We start from the raw sequence: 18241 nt of genomic DNA, 5'->3' as shown, positions 1-18241 counted from the left end.
TCTCTTAGGATGCTCATTGAACTGCCTTAGAATCAAAAATCCATTATGACCATTTAAGATAAAAATATCAGAAAAATAAGATATTCGCACCGGTTCAACCGGATTGAAAATTAAAGCACTTAATTTTTTAATCATATTTTTTCCGTTAGTTTCATTAACGGTGTTAACGATTTTACCAATTTGGAACGTAAAACAAACTACAGGGACGAAATTGAGACAATTGAAACTAGAGAGACGAAATTGAGATAACCGTAAAACTAGAGGGACGATTACGAAAATTTGCCCAAAAAAGAAAGATGATTAGGCTAATTCCTAGGGCTGTAGCATCATTATCGGATGAACACGATCCGACCATTGCTTTCTCCAAGACCTTTTCTTCATTAGAAACTAGGTATATCGCGATGTGCAAGGCACGTCCGTCATGCCCGTTGAATTGAGCGGTGTTGAATATTTTTGGGAATTGTAAGTTGCATAAGTTTGATTAAGTGCATGACTTCGATTACAGGTTTATGCACTTTCTGAAATCCACAATGTTCTGTAGCAAAAATACCCAATAGTGACTATACCAGTAAGGAAAGAAATGACATTAATGAAGATGCTATAACGCATGGAAGGCCTAGAGAAGACAACGCAGCTCTTGAACAAGATGTATGATTTAGAAATAAGAGTGTAAAAGCTAGAATAGAAAGATAAAAAATAGCCCCAAAAAGTTGTTCATAAGATTTGTTCAGCAGAGACAAATTCCAACAGTCCACACCCACACATGGATTTGTTTTTTTCTTGAGTAGAAAACAAACAATAGAATTCTCTCTAAATGTCCCTAATTCATAAGCAAGCCTGTTCTAAGAATAGGATTGAAAGGACCAGGGAGTAGATATAATTAGGAACAAAACCAAATCTGCATGACGATCCCTACCAATGTTCAGTCCTAAATCAGTCTGTGAATCCTGTTCCACCAACTCTCCTTCTACATCCATCATCTTGACTTATGTCCCTAACCATGCAAGTGTACAGATGTTCTAAGTGGATAATGTACTGCATAATCCAATCGATAATTGAATAGATCAAAATTCCCCAAAAAATGTAGTTTGACATTGGTTATCTGATCTGATGGAAACAGGTACAAAAGTAAAAAACATGCAGTCTCCAATCTCCATATGCATAATAAGCATGAAAAACTACATCTAACAAAACCAAAAAAAGAAAAAGAAAAACTAAGATGCATAGGAAAAAGCAGAATCATGACTAAATAGATCCTCTCTGTAAAGAAATTAAAAGGTAATACAAAACATGCAGGGGAAACCCAGCTTAAGGATCTGTTTCATTTTCCCCAAGCAAATGATATTATATCACTATTCGATGTTGAACTCCAACCACGGAACACGATTAAACAGTCCTACAAAAACAATATAAGTAACGCAAAACTAATAAAAACACTACTGCTATACCAATAGGAGCATCAAAAGTCAAGCAAAAGAATACTTTACAGTTCCATGCGTGTGACACAAAGATGTAGGCAAAAGACTAAGCATCTCTTTTCCTCTTTACATATCACTGCAAAATTGGTTAAATGGATGCACAAAATTCAGTTTAGAAACATTGATTTCCCAAACCATGGGCAAGTTTGTAACCACAACCGTCATGGTAAGAAAACGTGTTATTTATTATTCTGGGCAACTATAATACCTCATCAAAAATATGCACACTTCCTCCTACGAGACCTATATTTCCACCTTGAAGAACAACCGCCAAACATCTAGAATAACAGTATTTCAGAATCTGAGAGACCTAAGCAATTAAAGTAGCGTCAAAGTCTTGCCCCTATCTCAGAGGGAGATAATATGATGCCTCAAAGCACTTCAAATCGAATTGAGAAGAACCAGAACATCCAAAGCCAATGTAAAATAACAGCAAAAATTTCATTGCTTTTGAATATAAACCATCAGTTTGTCTAAACGCACACCTACATCCATCTATTCTTAGAACAACACCACACATGCACAAATAGATTCAATCAACAAATATGAAATCGTAATACACAAACTTGTCCAAGTAAGGTGGATATTACCGATCTATGGCTATCTAAACCTCATCCATCTCACTTTCATCGATCAAGGGCTAGACATGGGAAGATTCAAGCGAACGGAATAAATGCTAAGGAAGAATTAGCTAAATACAATTCTTAGCCAAGGCATTGTCATGACATGAATCATGAGAACAAAAAAAGAATAAGTAGTTTTAACTTCCACTAAACTAATTAAATATGCTTCAACAGTAACGATATTATAGCATGATACAATCTTACAACACATAAGCCATACAACATGTCAACATGGTAGCAGAGGAACTGTAAATCATCCCATTATATGAAACAAACGATTCACATGCTTTCAAGAATACCCACACATGCATGCATTCACGACTTAATACCTCCAGAGTAGGAAAACATATAGGAAAAGGAAAATACATTCACTTAAATGTACAGAAACAAACAACCATTGAAAAACTCAACCCTTTGTATTCCATTCCCCACTTGAGTTTCACAATGACCCTCTTTCCAATCAAATTGTTCAAGAAAGGTTAAGGATTGACTGGTACCGTCTGCAACATTCAGATGAAAAAAATAAAATTGCAAGCAAGAGCAACACTGTATACCATGGAAATTCACAGACTTCTGGATCATAAAATTCAATAAAGAATCATGCACTTGAGTACACTTTTGTCAAACAAAAGAAGGGAAAAAGAAGCACAAGATGTATGTTGCCAGTATGTCTAAGTAATGATGCCAGGAATTGAAGTTAGCAGGAATAACAGAATCCATGCATCAATCAAACATACATAATGCTGCTTAGTATCTTCCATATGTTACAAAAAATACAAATAATTGAGGTCTCGATACTCGAAGTTTATACAAACAACAAAATAGAGTAAGGGAAAGAACCTAAGAATTATTAATCTATCATTCAACAAACACAGCTAGTGACATGAGATATGTAGAAAACTATGATTCAACCCACTCTATTTCATGAACATCAAAAAAGATGCGAAATTGCTCAATTACCTAAAATCACTGGGTATGTGATTTCGAAGAGTTTTGGGGGCTGAAAATCACTGGGTATGTAATTTCTAAGGTTTTCGAAGGGATTTAGGGTTGATTCAGAGTTTCCGTCATCAATAGGCTAGGGTTTTGAACATTAGTAGTTACAGTGGAAGTCGATTTAGGGTTTTGAGGTATGGATGGAGATCGATTTAGGGTCCAGAGAGAGAAAGGGTCTGAGGGAGAGTAACAGATGGGATCACCGTCTTTCTCTCTCTTTCACTCAAAGAGAGAGAAAGACTTGGTGATGGTGCCGCTAGTAGAGAAGAGAGGCGGTGCGGTGTAGCGGTGGTGGGTCGGAGGGGCAGAGAGGTAGTGGATAGAGCGAGGCGAGAGAGAGGTATTGCGATCACATAAAAATCGATAACTCGCACACACAAATCAAACACAGAAACCAGAAAATCAGAAAAAGGAAGAAACGAAGCAACTTCAGAATCGGAAGAACACAAGCCCAAGCTATAGCAACACCAAAGCAAACCCAAAATCAAAAGAACAACACCCAAAAACCGACCAGATCTGAGAAGCAACGGCGGTGAAGATCCGAGAACCAGCACTTACCAAACCTACGTGAACCAGAGACTGTAAGCAAATCTGAAATCCCTCTCTTTTCTCTTGTGCTATAAACCGCCCCACCCAAATTAAGCAATCCACCCCCTTAGGCCACGTAGCCCACTAAGTGGCACAAGGAAAATGACCATTTCACCCAGCATAAGAAAAAGACAAACCAACAATAGAGGGCTAAAACTGTCCAAATTGGACAAAAGTAGTGGCGAGCGAAAATTCCCCCCAACTGGTTCTTCTTTAAGAGAGGTAGGAGATAGGACCCCTCTCCCTCTCTCTTGGGGTCGCAGATTTATTAAAGAACCACTAACCGTTGCTTGATCCTTTGCTGGCAAAGAGAAACAGCCAACTGAAAGTCATTTGACCATAAAGTGTATTTTGGTCCAACAGCTCATAATTCAACTCAACAAGGCCCATGTTTTTTGGCACATTATAGCTATAGTGGTGTTCATGACTTCATGTTTAAGTTTTACGACAGTATTTTTTCAATAACCGGAACTCCAAACCAGCATACGCGTACCTCGACTAATTTCGGGGTCCTAAACTTTTTTTTGGGAAACTAGGCCTTGAAGTCAACAACTAAGCAAACCTTTAGCGACCCCAAGGTTTGAAATGTTCAGCAAGGATTGGAATATGCAACCTCATGAAGGACAAACACTTATTAGCTTTCCCATGCTCACTTGGAATTAAGTTTTACTAAAGTATTTGTTTCAAGCTTTGCTTGCAGCTTGTAACTCACAATTAAATTAACAAGCTAAACATTATCCATATGCCTAAGGGAGTTTTTAAGTTCTCTAATGTCAAGACTTATTAATGTACTAATCTATTTGTCAGAAGTACACTTTCAACAAATGACAGAAAAATAACTCAAAGAAGCTGAAAGCACTAGTTATCGTGATTTAAGGGCGGCTCAAAATTCAAACGACTAAAAGCATTTTCGCCCCAAATTGAAAAATGCACCAAATTCTGTAAAATGTGCACAATAAGACTATATTTTGGAAGGCCCACTGTAAAAAGGTCTCCATTCAAGCACAAAAGAATAGAAAGGCCTCCCATAAACAAGTACATAACATAGGTTCTACAGATTTTGAAAAATGCCTCCAACATGGCATATTCCAGGAAGCTCTACATTGGCAAATGGCTACAGAGTTATAAGGACTCCAATTCGTTATTTTAATTAGAGAAGTCCACCACCAACGTGAGATAAGTTTTACAGGCTGAACTTATGTTTTCTAGCAGTCTTCGGCAAGAAATAACTCTAAACATACTTAAAGTTTGGTCCATTTTATTTTATTTCATTTCATAGCCATTGTGCGAGTATCTAAATAAAACAACTAAAGTTGAGTCACAAGAATTGAAGAGACACGTGATTGATACTTAAAGAACTTGCAGTAAGAATTGGAGTACAAATTTCTATGACATTAGTTGCAAAAAGAAAGCATAAAGACTCATGGAGAGTCTGGCCAGCCTTGCGGCCAACACAAGGATGTTATATGAAGTCCTTGTGTACTACCAGAAAAAAGAAGCAATTGAGGTACCTCACAGCTTTCAGCCAGAAAAACCTCATGCTATATCAACAACTCTTCTTGTCAACTGCTTCTATGCACCTTTTTTAGCTGGTTGAAGCTGCAAATCTACCAATGGGCCTGTAGCCTAGTTGATAACTCCTGGCCATTGTGGGTGGTTTGTGGGTTCAGGGCTATGATAGCCTCTGAACCCCCTGTGGACTAACTCACTAACTTCTCCCACTAACTCCCGCTAATGTATACAATATTGGCAAAAAAATAAATAAAGAAAGAAAGAAGCTGCGAACCTAACAAAGCATTCAATACAATATGAATGGGAGGGCAAGAAACGTTGTACAAGAGATACCAAGGTCCATTAGAGGACTCACCAGGGTATCATTGCTCCCGCTATAATGGCCTCTTCAGACCCTTCATGTATCAATTCACAACGACTCCAACTTGCATGTGAGCAGAACAGGACAGAATACCTCAATTGTGGGTTCATTTGCCACAACAATGCATCGGTTCACAATGCAAGGCTCCCAACCATCACTGAGGATCGTAAGCCAACTTCTCACTGTCTAGACACATTACTTACAGGATCTTGCATGTGTTGTAGGACAGAAAATGTGAGAAAAATACATTACAGCCTTACAGGTAGAGAACTTATGCATATTGTAGAGATATATCATACACTACATCCCTCCCTTTGACTAGAGGTGGATAGAGTAGCACTTTAACTGCATACTTAGCTGCTGTGAGTTATACTAACATCAAAACAATCAGGCCTAAAGAAATCCCAAACATACTAAAATAAAACTGTAACAGAAAGAAACCACGTAAGGTTCAATATTTCATTAAATAAAGCCAGGGTTCAAGCAAATCAGACCCTTCAATCCTCCTTTACAGAAACTGAGCATCCAAAGAAAAGGTTTTCAATTTTAATCTCATTAGTTCCCCTAAAATATAGCAATTGACCCTTTCTGTGTACAAACAGCAGTGGAAGGCCTTATCACTAGACTAGACGGCTAGTTCGAAGAACAAATTGAGACACAAGTAATTGGACTAATCATCTCAATCTGAACGTAGATGAAGAGTCTTATTACATCACCATGATTTCCGTCTTTGTTCACTAGGTACGCCCTTTTTTTTGTGTGCATTACTAATGCTCTGAATATTGAATGAAGAAAGCAAGGTAACGAGCACATAAATTGAAACTGATCACTAGGTCTGCCTACCAATGCTTTTTGGTTGATTTGGGGACATGGTTCCATGATATAATATCCCTCGAGTTCCTTGTTACATTCCATGTTTTTATTATGAGAGCAACCCTTTGTGCATATAATGCCAAAACAAAAGTAGGTCAGGCACCAGTCCTCACCCCTCATACCCCCATCAGATGGGAATACATGGGTACTGTTATTGTTCGAATGATCCATCTTCATAGGCGATTATGGCCATCGTAAGATTAGATAAATATAGTCAACAATATAATCTCATATAGGAGTTAGGACTAGCTCGGATGTATCCTCCTGAAAATCAATGTTAGATATTGTAAGTCAATTTCCTCACTTCAGCTAACCAAACAACAAAATCCTTCCACAAGCAAGTGGGAACAGAACACCAACCAGCATAGTTAGGTGCATAATTCACCTCTACTTCCCTTGGAACATAGTACAAGAAAGCGTCGAAAATCCAATAATACTTGTTCACCATCCGAAATTTCCGTACTCGAAACTAAAAGAGAAGGAAAATGGGTGGAAAATGGGCAGGAAAATTTACTATTCACTGCACTTGAAATTCTTAGTTTCTTCGCTCTTTCTCTTCCAACCAAACAATTAAAGGGAAATTTTTTAAATTTTCTTTTCTTTTCCTTTCCTTTCCCGGGGTTCCAAACTGAGCCTAAAGCAATCAACCAAAATTGAGATATTACACAGCTTCAAAAAATGGTTCGGGGCATTCGGCCCCTTTGTATGCAGTAGAGTCATACAATATCAGAGTAAAACAAAACTAACTGTTTCTGAATTGCATATACCATAATCCAACAATGAAAGACCAACACACACACACACACACACACACACACACACACACACACACACACAAATTAGGATTTATAAATTGAAAATATATACCAAAACCAAACCTAACCAAGTTCGCCGACCAGCTTCCGTTCCGTTCCGTTCTCCGACTCCGATCGAATCAGCTGCTGGTATCATTTCCACGCGACCGAGGGAGAATCACAACCCCGACAAACGAGACTGCACTGTGACCCTTTTGGGATTACAGGTATTTTTTGTTTCGTTTCATGTAGCCGTACATAAAAATGGTTGGAAGGTGAGGGTTTTGCGGTGGAGTTGTTACAGAGTCGCCATGGCAGACACGTTTGTCAGGATTGTAATTCTCCCCCGATTGAACGTGGAAAACAATATCAATCGATAACTCGGATATTCCACAGCGAGAGGAAAAAGGTGACATCGTATCAAAACTTTCACCTTTTAAGTGGAGCAAGGGTCTCTTGGCATTTTAATTAAATAAGAAAGCTTTTTTGTTCTTATAAAAAAAAATTCATATTTATTATTTTTGTATCAATTTTTCGAAGATTGTTACATTTTCATGATTGGAGGAATTTAAAAAATAAAAAAATTACGATCAAAATTTAATTTTTTTGAATAAAAACGAAGTTTTAATATGAATATTTTACTTTTTTAGATTCGTCTCGTCATAAATAAGCGATAATTCTGAAAAAATCAACAAAAACTAATAAATACGATTTTTTTTAAATAAAAAAAATTAACTTAATTAAAATGCCAAACCACTTCTAATTCTAAGTGGTCATCAGTGGCGGCCCAACTTTTTTGGTTGTCTCCCTCCCCAACCCTAAAAAGTAAACCCCCTCTTGTCTTTGTGGTTCAATTTTTTAAATTCAAGTCAAAACTAAATACTTTGACTCATAAAGTTTGAGTCCTTTATTTTAGGAGTATTTTTGGTTGTTCCACAATTATGTGGTAAAAAATGGAGTATAGAAATCAATTTCCTTTGTGTTCCTTTGGCCTTTTACAGAATTCAATGTTCAACATTTCATATATTTAAATAGTGAACACTGAAGCAATTATCTTAAATTCAGCGATTAAAATGGCATTGCACAGCTTCAAAAAAAATGTTTGCCCTCTATATTTGTAGAACAATCATAAAATATCACAGTAAAATCAAACTACCATATGATATTGTTAACGAGGAAAAACGGCTACGTACAAGGTTTGTTGAGGGTGGGTTTGGTAATGGACTTGTTACAAAGGCTTCATAGCAGACGTGTTTGTCAGGATTGTAATTCTCCTTTAATCAAACGTGAAAAACGGTATCAATCGATAACCCGGACATTCCAGAAATAAATACTGCCATAGATCGCATCGCATCAAAATCATCACCGCTTGCAGAGGAGTAATTCTACAATGGTCGTTAGTGGCGGCCCAAGTTTTTTCTTGGTCACTACCCAACCTTTCAATTTTTAAAATCCAACTTTAATTAACAAAGATTTTAATTTTCTTTCAAAAGTTAAAGTACCAAATACTACGTACTATTTTAGTACGTCCAGAAGTTTACAAATTAACATAAGGTGGGCCAGAGGAAGGAGTAATGGAAAAAAGTATAGTAAAATAAAGAGTTTCGTAATTAGGGGCCTAATTTTTTAGTGGTAGGTATTATTGATTTAGATGAATTTAATTTTGAAGTTTGGTTTAATATATTGTACTTGAATTTTTCAAATCCCTCCATACTTCTATTGTCAAATTATTATAAAGTAATAAAAAAACATTTTTAATAGGAGAAAGACGTAATTAAACTCCCCAAAAGTACGATTTCAGATGAAAATTGGAATTAATAATTGTAATCCTAGGAGATCGCCATACGATACCTAAGGCCTGTGATTGTTACATCGTTATATAGTACATACACACTATTTATTTTTTAGATTGAACCCAATTACTTAGTGCTCTTCTCAACATATGTACCAACCAATTGAATATTTTTCCGGCACGTTTGTTTGATTAGATATGAGCATTATATTCAACCTAATATGCAAAATATCCAATGTCTAACTTGGGGACCCAGGGACCCTGTAGTGAGCAAGTCACTACAAGAGTGTAGTGATCATCCTGACCGTCCGTTTTTTCAATTGATGGCTCAGATTTGTTAACTTTTACCAGTCAAAGATATCAAACATATCTGATCTATTGATTGTCGAGATGAATGGCTCAAGTTGCGCACTACATGAGGCGCTACAGAGTTGCTCACTACAGGGTCCCCGCTCCGCTAACTTGAACTAGTTCGTAAGAGATGACAGGAGAAAGAATTAAACAGTAAACACTGAAGCAATTAACTTAAATTGAACGATTAAAATGGCATTCCACAGCTTCAATAAAAGGTTAGGCATCTTTATTATATTTTGCATAACACTCATACAATATCACAGTAAAATCAAACAACAATATGGTATTTTTAACGAGAAAAAAACGACTACGTAAAGGAGTGGTTGAGGGTGGGTTTGGTGATAGACTTGTTACAGAGGCCCAATTGTAGATGTGCTTGTCATGATAGTAATTCTCCTTCAATTAGACGTGAAAAAACGGTATCAATCGATAACTCAAACATCCCAGAAATAAATAACTGTAGACAAAGAATTTAATTCTTTCAAAAGTTAAAGTAACAAATACTATTTTAGTACAGAAATTGATATCCCTCAATCGATAGTTCAGAATCATTAACTTTTATCGATCAAAATTATTTTTTACCGATAAAAGATAACAAACATATTTAAATTATTGATTGTCGAAATGAACTGCTCAAATTGCTCACTACAAGAGACGCTACAGGATTGCCGCTCCGCTAACTTGGACATATAGTCACGGATAGGGTACAAGTTCCATGGAAGTGTGGTATGATTAATCAAATCACTATTATTAATTTGGTGGGATTTTATAGGGATACAGCTGAAGCCCAAACATAGGGAATAATGACCTTTCAATATCTTAGTAATTGCCATTATAAACCACTATGTGCACACAAGTTCTGAAACAAATTCCTCAATATTCTTATCAGAGCTTCCACCTTTATCCATTGCCTCTTTAGCCAATTCTTTCCACCTACCTGCATTCCTTCTTAGCTCATCCCTTCTCTCTCCCTCCATTACTTCTTCAATCCTCAACACTACCTCTTCTCTGGTGATAATTCCCTTGTCATTGACCTTAACCCTAACCCCTGCATCCCAAACATCCACAATGTACTTTGCATTTGTTGTTTGATCCGTCCACTGTGGCATCGCCACCATCGGCACTCCCAAGCTCATGGCTTCCAAGGTGGAGTTCCACCCGCAGTGAGTCAAGAAACATCCCACTGCTTGGTGGGACAGAACCTGAAGCTGCGGACACCAATTCACGACCAGACCTGTTTGGGATACATTTGTAAATCGTTGCAGAACATTGTAAACTTGGAATTAGAAAATCAATAAAACAAAAAGCGGTTGAATTTGAAGTGCATGGGTTAAAAAGCACGTTAATAGATCTAGTAGCAAAAGCGAAGAGAAGAGGAGCAAGAATTTGGTCTAAATATGATATCACCATTCGATCACAATGTTAAAAAATAATACAATTTCTCATTGTGTCTTCATAATTTGGAGGGTTCTTCATGTATAACGAATCAAAATCGATTCTTCATTTTCAAGAAAGGAAGTGAAGAATGGTTTTTTGGTCTAACTACGAGAGTATCAAATGAAGAATGGTAGGAGTTAAAGATTTGGACAACGATTATGAAAGAATGAAGGGTTGGTTGGAGAAGCTCTAAGCCTCTAGCCAGACCAGGCTTACATTTAAACAGAATTTCGCAACAAGAAAAACGAAAAGGGAAAATGACAGTCAAGGACGTGATACCTGCCAAGGACATTTTCAGCATTAATAAATATTCTCAGCATGTCCTTGGCGGGTATTGATTATCAAAACACGTCCTGGGATATCATTTTCTCAAACGAAAATCAAGTTTGCATTTCCATAAACAAAAGGGCAAATTTTTGTAGTCGTCCCTCTAATTTTACAGTTGTCTCAATTTCATCCCTCTAGTTTCAATTGTCTCAATTTCATCCATGTAGTTTGTTTTACGTTCTAAATTGGTAAAATCGTTAACACCGTTAATGAAACTAACGGAAAAAATATGATTAAAAAATTAAGTGCTCCAATTTTCAATCCGGTTGAACCAGTGCGAAATCTTATTTTTTTATCATTTTATCCTAGGTGGTCGTAATGAATTTTTGGCTCTAAGGCCTTACAACAAGCACCCGAAGACTCCTTATTTAGTTTCAGGGCTCTCTTAGGGTGCTCATTGAAAGGCCTTAGAGCCAAAAATCCATTATGACCATTTAACATAAAATGATCAGAAAAATAAGATCGTCGCACCGGTTCATCAAGATTGAAAATTAAATCACTTAATTTTTTAATCATATTTTTTCCTTTAGTTTCATTAACGGTGTTAACGATTTTAGCAATTTGGAATGTAAAACAAACTACAGGGACAAAATTGAGACAATTAAAACTAGAGGGACGAAATTGAGACAATCGTAAAACTAGAGAGACGACTACGAAAATTTGTCCTAAACAAAATAACCAATAAAAAGAACAGACCTTTCTCCGATGTCTCGGTGACGAAGTTACTGGGTAGCTTACTCACTTCTGAAGCCCGGACTACCCACAAGAAGTTTTCATTGCTGTTCTTCAGACCCATTGCAAGTTCCTCCATTTGAGACCCTCCCACAGTGGCTATGCTCCCAAAGGAAGCATAAACGACTGAGGATTTTTCCTTTGTGTCTAGCCACTTCATGCAAGCTTCAGCACTTGGGTGGAAGAGATTGAGGCCATAATATTTGTCATCCTCCAGCTGCTTGTCTAAGTATACTGAAGGAATTGTTGGTCCTACTGTCTTGATCATAGGCCACTGACTTGCCATCCAATTCAGTACCTAGGAGAACCAAATTCTGTTTTAGCCTACTGGGAGAAAGCTGGTGAAAATCTAATTAGCATCAGTAAATCCATTTTTCCCTTTGTGATTGTTGCTTCCAAAACTACCAAAAAGAGAATACATACATATAGACTAGACTCCATTCATTTTTCAAGAAATTGTTAAAGAGAAGTAGTTCTCGAGAAAAATTTCGCGAAGTGAAATATATTCTCAGCAAAGGCTATAATTTACATGTTCCAATTATGGTTTGGGTTCCAGGTGGGGCTACAGCGTACAGCCTACTATGGCTCAAAATTGGACCCAAACTGGATGGAAGGAGATTGGGGACCGAGTCCCAAACACACACCTCCGAGTTTAATAGTTTATCAATCCGACTGCATTTGAAATACTAACTTGATACGAATTTTCTCAGAACAAAGATTGAAAATAGAAGGGTAACTTGTTTATCAATTCGAGCCCATTAATCTTTTAAAGTACACAACTTGATCCCCCCCAAAAAAAAAAAAAATACCTACAAACACGTACCTCTTCTTCAAGCTTATCAAAAGTGTTCACCAGCAGCCAATCTGCTTTCTGAAAATTTGAGAATTGGTTCACCAGTTGGCTCAAGAAAACCGGATACAAATCCCTATCTGGTATAAGAGACGGCAAATCCCCAATCTCCATCACTGGCATCGCAGGCATAGAAAACGACGTCGTTCCCAAATGATCCCCAATCTTCAAGTTCCCCTCATTATAATGATAGTACAGTGCCGAAACAGCGCACGCCTGAGTAAAAAATGCAGCCCCTTTGATCCCTAATTTCCTTGCCACATCGAGGCAGAACGGCATGATCGCGTCGTAAACAAGGGCGATCGGGGGGTCGCCGGCGGAAACAAATTTCCCGGCGAGGTTTACAAGGTTTTGCGAAACGTTGTCGACGAAGCGGCCGAGGTGGGCTTGGACGACGTAGGTGAGATCGGCTTCGTCAAAGCCGTCAGAAATGGGCTCGATTTCGATGGAGGCATCGCAAGGTTGGAGGTGCATGGATTTGGCGACGGAAGTGATGGTGATGATTGTGATTCTGAGGCCCCTTGAGGCTAAGCGCTTTGAGAATTGGAGGACAGGGTTTATGTGACCTTGTGCTGGGAATGGGAAGACTAGAATATGTGGTTTTTTACGGGCCATTTCTCCTACTCCTACTCCTCCTCCTCCTCAGAATGTTAAGGCGAAGAACAAGTGCATTAAGTAAGAGAAGAAAGCGCTCTGTTTGCGTGGGGATCAAGAATCAAGGTGGCTAGATGTCCATAAGAAGAAAGATCTCTGCTTGTGTGGGGTTCAAGAATCAAGGCGGCTAGATATTTTTAGTATCTTTTTATATTTTTGAAAAGGAAGCTTCGTTCCAATATTATCGGATGTCTTCGTAGGGAAAAAAAACTTAAACCGGCTAGATTGATAGAACCGTAGACAATCAATACACTTGTATATATGAACTAAAATTGAAGGCTACCCACTTATGTGTCATTTGTTCCGAAAATACCCATGAATTCAAAGCTTCTCTGGCTCTCATTAATGGGGTTAATTTGGTCTCGTTTTTTAATGGAGGAATTCAAATGTACTAAGTTCTGCGTTCTAGAAAGAGCCTCTTTTTTTTATTCTTTTTTTTTAATCCGCTTTCTTGAAAGAGCCTTATAATGGGATAACTATGACTTCCAGTTTTTTAGAGAAGCAATAGATCAATTATTGGGTACATTCAGAGTATCATGTGACGTTATCGTATGATACTCCTCACAAATAAAATATTACCACCACACAATTTGAGTTACTCCTTGTCTCGACCATCCATCAAAATTAAACAATTTTGATCCAAAAAAACAAAAACAAAAGTAAACAATATATCTCTACAGCATGATTTGTTGAAATGTAAACGGTTAGAAAACAATGTAGGCAACGTTGTGTTCCAAGATCATTGAATAATTACGCAAGGAAAAAGCAATTGAGTAGCTGAGGAGACCCTGTTGATTTGGGTACTGAAATCAATGGTGGAGTCCCGATTGTGGACCACCGCGGATGGACACTTTCGTTCGCATTACGCGAAATACTTGAAAGGTTTCATGGACAGATCTGCTCAAATGGTGGAGACAAAAGAGGAGTCATTTTTGTGCGCGCACACACATCTGTTCCATTTTTTAGCCATATGAAACAAGAAATCAACAGAAATAGGAGCCCGTACACACACACACACACACACACACACACAAATTGGCTAAAATAGAGGCCATACCTGAGTTCACGAAGCAAAAATCGATTGCACTCCTAATCGCCACCAAAACCCTATTTTCTCGCCTCCATAGACAACAAAGGGGTTGGCGATAGAAATGAAGGCAGCAACAGAGGCCTGGAGTTGGGGGAAGGGGATAAGCATGGGTGATTTCGTCCAAATTCCACCCTTTTACAGTAGAATAAAATTTAGGGAACCCAAGGGAAGCCCAAAAATTATAAGGCAGAAGCCCTAGTATGCGTGAAAAAGAAGAAAATGTGAAAACGTATAGGGGAACCAATCTTGGTTCCCAAACACCAGCAAAAGCATGGCTCCACCCCATTTACCCATCTGATATTCCTCCCCCCCAACACACACTTACTTTTTGTAGTACAACTTTCATCTCATTTTAATAGTCCTTCATGAAATGATGATAAGTAATTTTCAGATCAAAAAATAAAGTACTTTTACATATCATTTTTATGATTTTTTTTGAATTAAATTAAATTAAAGAAATCAAAATCTTTAATTTGATGCGAAAAAATTCAAAATATTATGAAAAAAACATTTCATTTTTTATTCAAAAATTACCCATCGTTTTTTTATGAAACTGTAATATAGAACGGAAGGAGTAGTGGTCATGAGTGGCGGCCCAACTTTTTTGGTTGTCAATTGTCACTCCCCAACAAGTGCAATTTTGTTCACTCTTACTTTTTTATTGGTTAAAATGGGGTAGATTTCACTTGTGCAATATATTTTTTGGTAAGCATGACATAACTTTATGGTGTGATCCACACCATTTCAATCAATAGGAAAGATAATAATGTTCACCCTATTAAGTGGACAATAATTCTAACACTACACCCAAATACACACCCACACTCACAATAAGGGTGGGTCCCACACACACTGGGTGTGTAGTGTGTGTAGACTCCACCCCTATTGTGAGTGGAGGTGTGTGATTGGGTGTGGTGATAGAATGATTATTAAGTAGAGGGTGAACAGAACTCAACTCCTCCCAGTCCTAAAAAGTACCAGTAAAACTTACTGGTACTACCTCCATCTTGTTGATCATTTTTTTTTTAATTTAAGATTTAAGTCTAAAGTAAATACTAGGAGGTATTTAATCCAAAAGTTAAATTGGCAAATATTTTAGAATATTCAAAATTGCAAAAATGAATACTCCAAAGTTGAGACGGAGATGTCAATGAAAAAACAAGAGTTTCATAATTAGGGAGGGGCCTCATTTTGGGCACGGTCCTTGGCGCAGTTGATTTTGCCCATTTTACGGATCACGTTTTGAGGTTTTTATTTTTATTTTTTATCATTCATTAATTCTAATCTACACTATTCTAAGGGAATTGGGGGAGGGGGAGGGGGCTTACGGGAATCGAACCATGCCCAAGTATATGAGAGCATGTAAGGGAGGCCAACTGCACTCCACTCCACTCCACTTGCATCTCGTCCTGAGTTCGAAAACATGATCCGAACTATTCATTTTAATGAGTTCGATGCGTAGAATAGCTGTAGAAAAATCAAGTCGATAGGAGATCATTAGCTCATAGAAAACCAAAATATTCTGTTGTATATTCTTCAAATAATATTTGTCGTTCATTTACTGAGAAAAAAACGTGATTCATTTACTAATTTAAAGATGTATGATTGACTTGATTTTTCTAGGGCTAATAAACCCTTCGAGATTTACAAAATGAACGGTTCAAATAATGTATTCGAACTCGAGATGAGGCCCTTGTGGCAGGTAGGCGGCACAGCAGCCTGTTATTTCCTCCCAAGTTACGGAGTTACGACTAGCTCAGTATGTCTCCTCATGAAAATCAATGTTAAATCTTTTCCTCTTTTCAGGGTACTAGTAGTATTTTTTTTTTAATATGTATTATTGGTTAGTTAGTGACAACACCCCCTGAATAGGGTCTAAAAAATGGTAGATACTACATAAGTAAGTAAATCCCAAGAGCGTACGATTATTGAACAACTACATTATTATCAACATCACAATTTCCACACTAGGCAATACTAGTAGGCATCATGCCATCATCCAGCGCTTTAACAGATGCACCAAAGGAGCATTGAAAACTGAAAAGAAAAGGCCCGAAAACATACAGCGACTGATTAGGCCACGGACTCTAATTGGCCATCCACTACCGGAAGTCTGGAAGGTGAGATTGGTCCCTAGAGGTCAGTCGAGCAGGGCCGGCTTATATATTTTGGAGGCTCGAAGCGAATTCCTTATATTAAGCTCCTTACATATTCATGATTTTTTTTTTTAAAATGATAAAAGTACAAAAATAACAACAACAACAACAAAATCAAACTAAAAGGATACAATTATGACAATATAAATATAAAAAGATAATGTATCAGTGCAAGAGTTTTTGAAAAAATAATATACAATTGTGTTTTTATTTAGAAACATTCTAATATTAATATGTAAATTACTATACATTACAGTGGGGCCTCAATTTTAGACCAAAATTCGGGGGCCGAAAGCGGCCACTTCCCCGGTTTACCTCCATGAGCCGGCCTTCCAGTCGAGGAAGGTGCGATTGGTCCCCAGATATCAGTCGAAATGCCGCAAGCTAGCTCAATGGGAACCAAAATCTCCCTCGAACAGTTATGTGCATTGAGATCCCGACATAAACAAATGCTACTACTAGTACTAACTCCCTCCTGCCACAAGTAAATAAGTGGGACGAGAATACCATCTAGTATAGTAAGCTAAAGCTCTACTTCCCTAAGAACACCACAATAATTTAGAGATGGCAAATGAGCGGGTTCGGACGGGTTGAAACGGGTCACGAGTCGTATATGGACGGGTTACATACGGGTCGATAGTAGACAGGTTGAAACGAGTTAGGTCAAATATGGGCCAAGTCAATCCCGCCCCGCCCCGTTTTCCTCTCTCTCTTTTTTCCCCACCGTCTGTATATGGTTTATGTTGACGAGTTTTTCGACCTATGCATACATGGTTGGAACTTGGAAGGAACCATGGTGTTCTTGAAGAAGGTGTCAGATGAAAATGGCAGAAATCAAATCAAATCAAATGGTATTCGTAGATTATCAACATTGGACTAGTAGTTCATAAGAGATGACCGGAGAAAGAATTAAACACTGAAGCAATTAACTTAAATTCAGCGATTAAAATGGCATTCCAAAGCTTCAATAAAAGGTTATATAGCCCTATGTATTATAATTTGCCGAACAGCTATACAATATCACAGTAAAATCAAACTACCATATGGTATTTTTAGCGCGGTAAAAAACAATACGTAAAGGAGTGGTTGAGGGTGGGTTTGGTGATGGACTTGTTACAGAGGCCTCATAACAGACGTGTTTGTCAGGATTGTAATTCTCCTTCGATCAGACATGAAAAACAGTATCAATCGATAACTCGAACATCGCAGAAATAAATACTACCTAGATCGCATCGCATCAAAATCATCACCGTTCGCCGTGGAGTAATTCTACAATGGTCGTTAGTGGCGGCCCAAGTTTTTTCTTGATCACTACACAACCTTTCCTTAAAAGAATATACCCCAGATTCCACTGTTCAATTTTTAAAATTCAACTTTAATTAACAAAGATTTTAATTCTTCCAAAAGTTAAAGTACCAAATACTGGAGTACTATTTTAGTACGTCCAGAAGTTTACAAATTAACATAAGGTGGGCCAGAGGAAGGAGTAATGAAAAAAAAAAAAAAGTGTTTCATAATTAGGGGCCTAATTTTATAGTAGTAGGTATTATATATCGATTTAGATGAATTTTATTTTGAAGTTTGGTTTAATATATGGTACTTGAAATTTTCAAATCCCTCCATA

At 37.6% G+C, this 18241-nt stretch overlaps 1 protein-coding gene and 1 long non-coding RNA gene across 4 annotated transcripts; both read right to left on the bottom strand.

The window, feature by feature from the left end:
* Positions 1–1242: 1242 nt before the first annotated feature.
* Positions 1243–7093, bottom strand: LOC131322719 (uncharacterized). 3 transcript variants are annotated; one of them, XR_009198932.1, is made up of 3 exons: positions 5553–7093; positions 1687–2601; positions 1243–1554 (listed from the first exon to the last, which is right to left on the bottom strand). It is a non-coding gene; the product is annotated as an uncharacterized LOC131322719 (long non-coding RNA). The 3 variants fall into 3 exon arrangements; XR_009198933.1 differs by lacking the exon at positions 1243–1554 and adding an exon at positions 3609–3660 and having other exon boundaries at positions 2510–2601; XR_009198931.1 differs by having other exon boundaries at positions 1243–2601.
* A 3008-nt stretch (positions 7094–10101) lies between these two features.
* Positions 10102–13514, bottom strand: LOC131322711 (mogroside IE synthase-like). Its single transcript, XM_058354132.1, has 3 exons — positions 12691–13514; positions 11832–12165; positions 10102–10605 (listed from the first exon to the last, which is right to left on the bottom strand). The coding sequence occupies exons 1-3, from the start codon at positions 13330–13332 to the stop codon at positions 10214–10216; spliced, it is 1368 nt and encodes a 455-aa protein (XP_058210115.1). The 5' UTR covers positions 13333–13514; the 3' UTR covers positions 10102–10213.
* Between the last annotated feature and the right edge of the window lie 4727 nt (positions 13515–18241).

The sequence above is a fragment of the Rhododendron vialii genome, chromosome 4a (genome assembly GCF_030253575.1).
Source record: "Rhododendron vialii isolate Sample 1 chromosome 4a, ASM3025357v1".
NCBI classification, from domain to species: domain Eukaryota; kingdom Viridiplantae; phylum Streptophyta; class Magnoliopsida; order Ericales; family Ericaceae; genus Rhododendron; species Rhododendron vialii.
The sequence above is the reverse complement of the archived record's forward strand: the minus strand, read 5'-3'. Positions and strand labels throughout refer to the sequence as shown.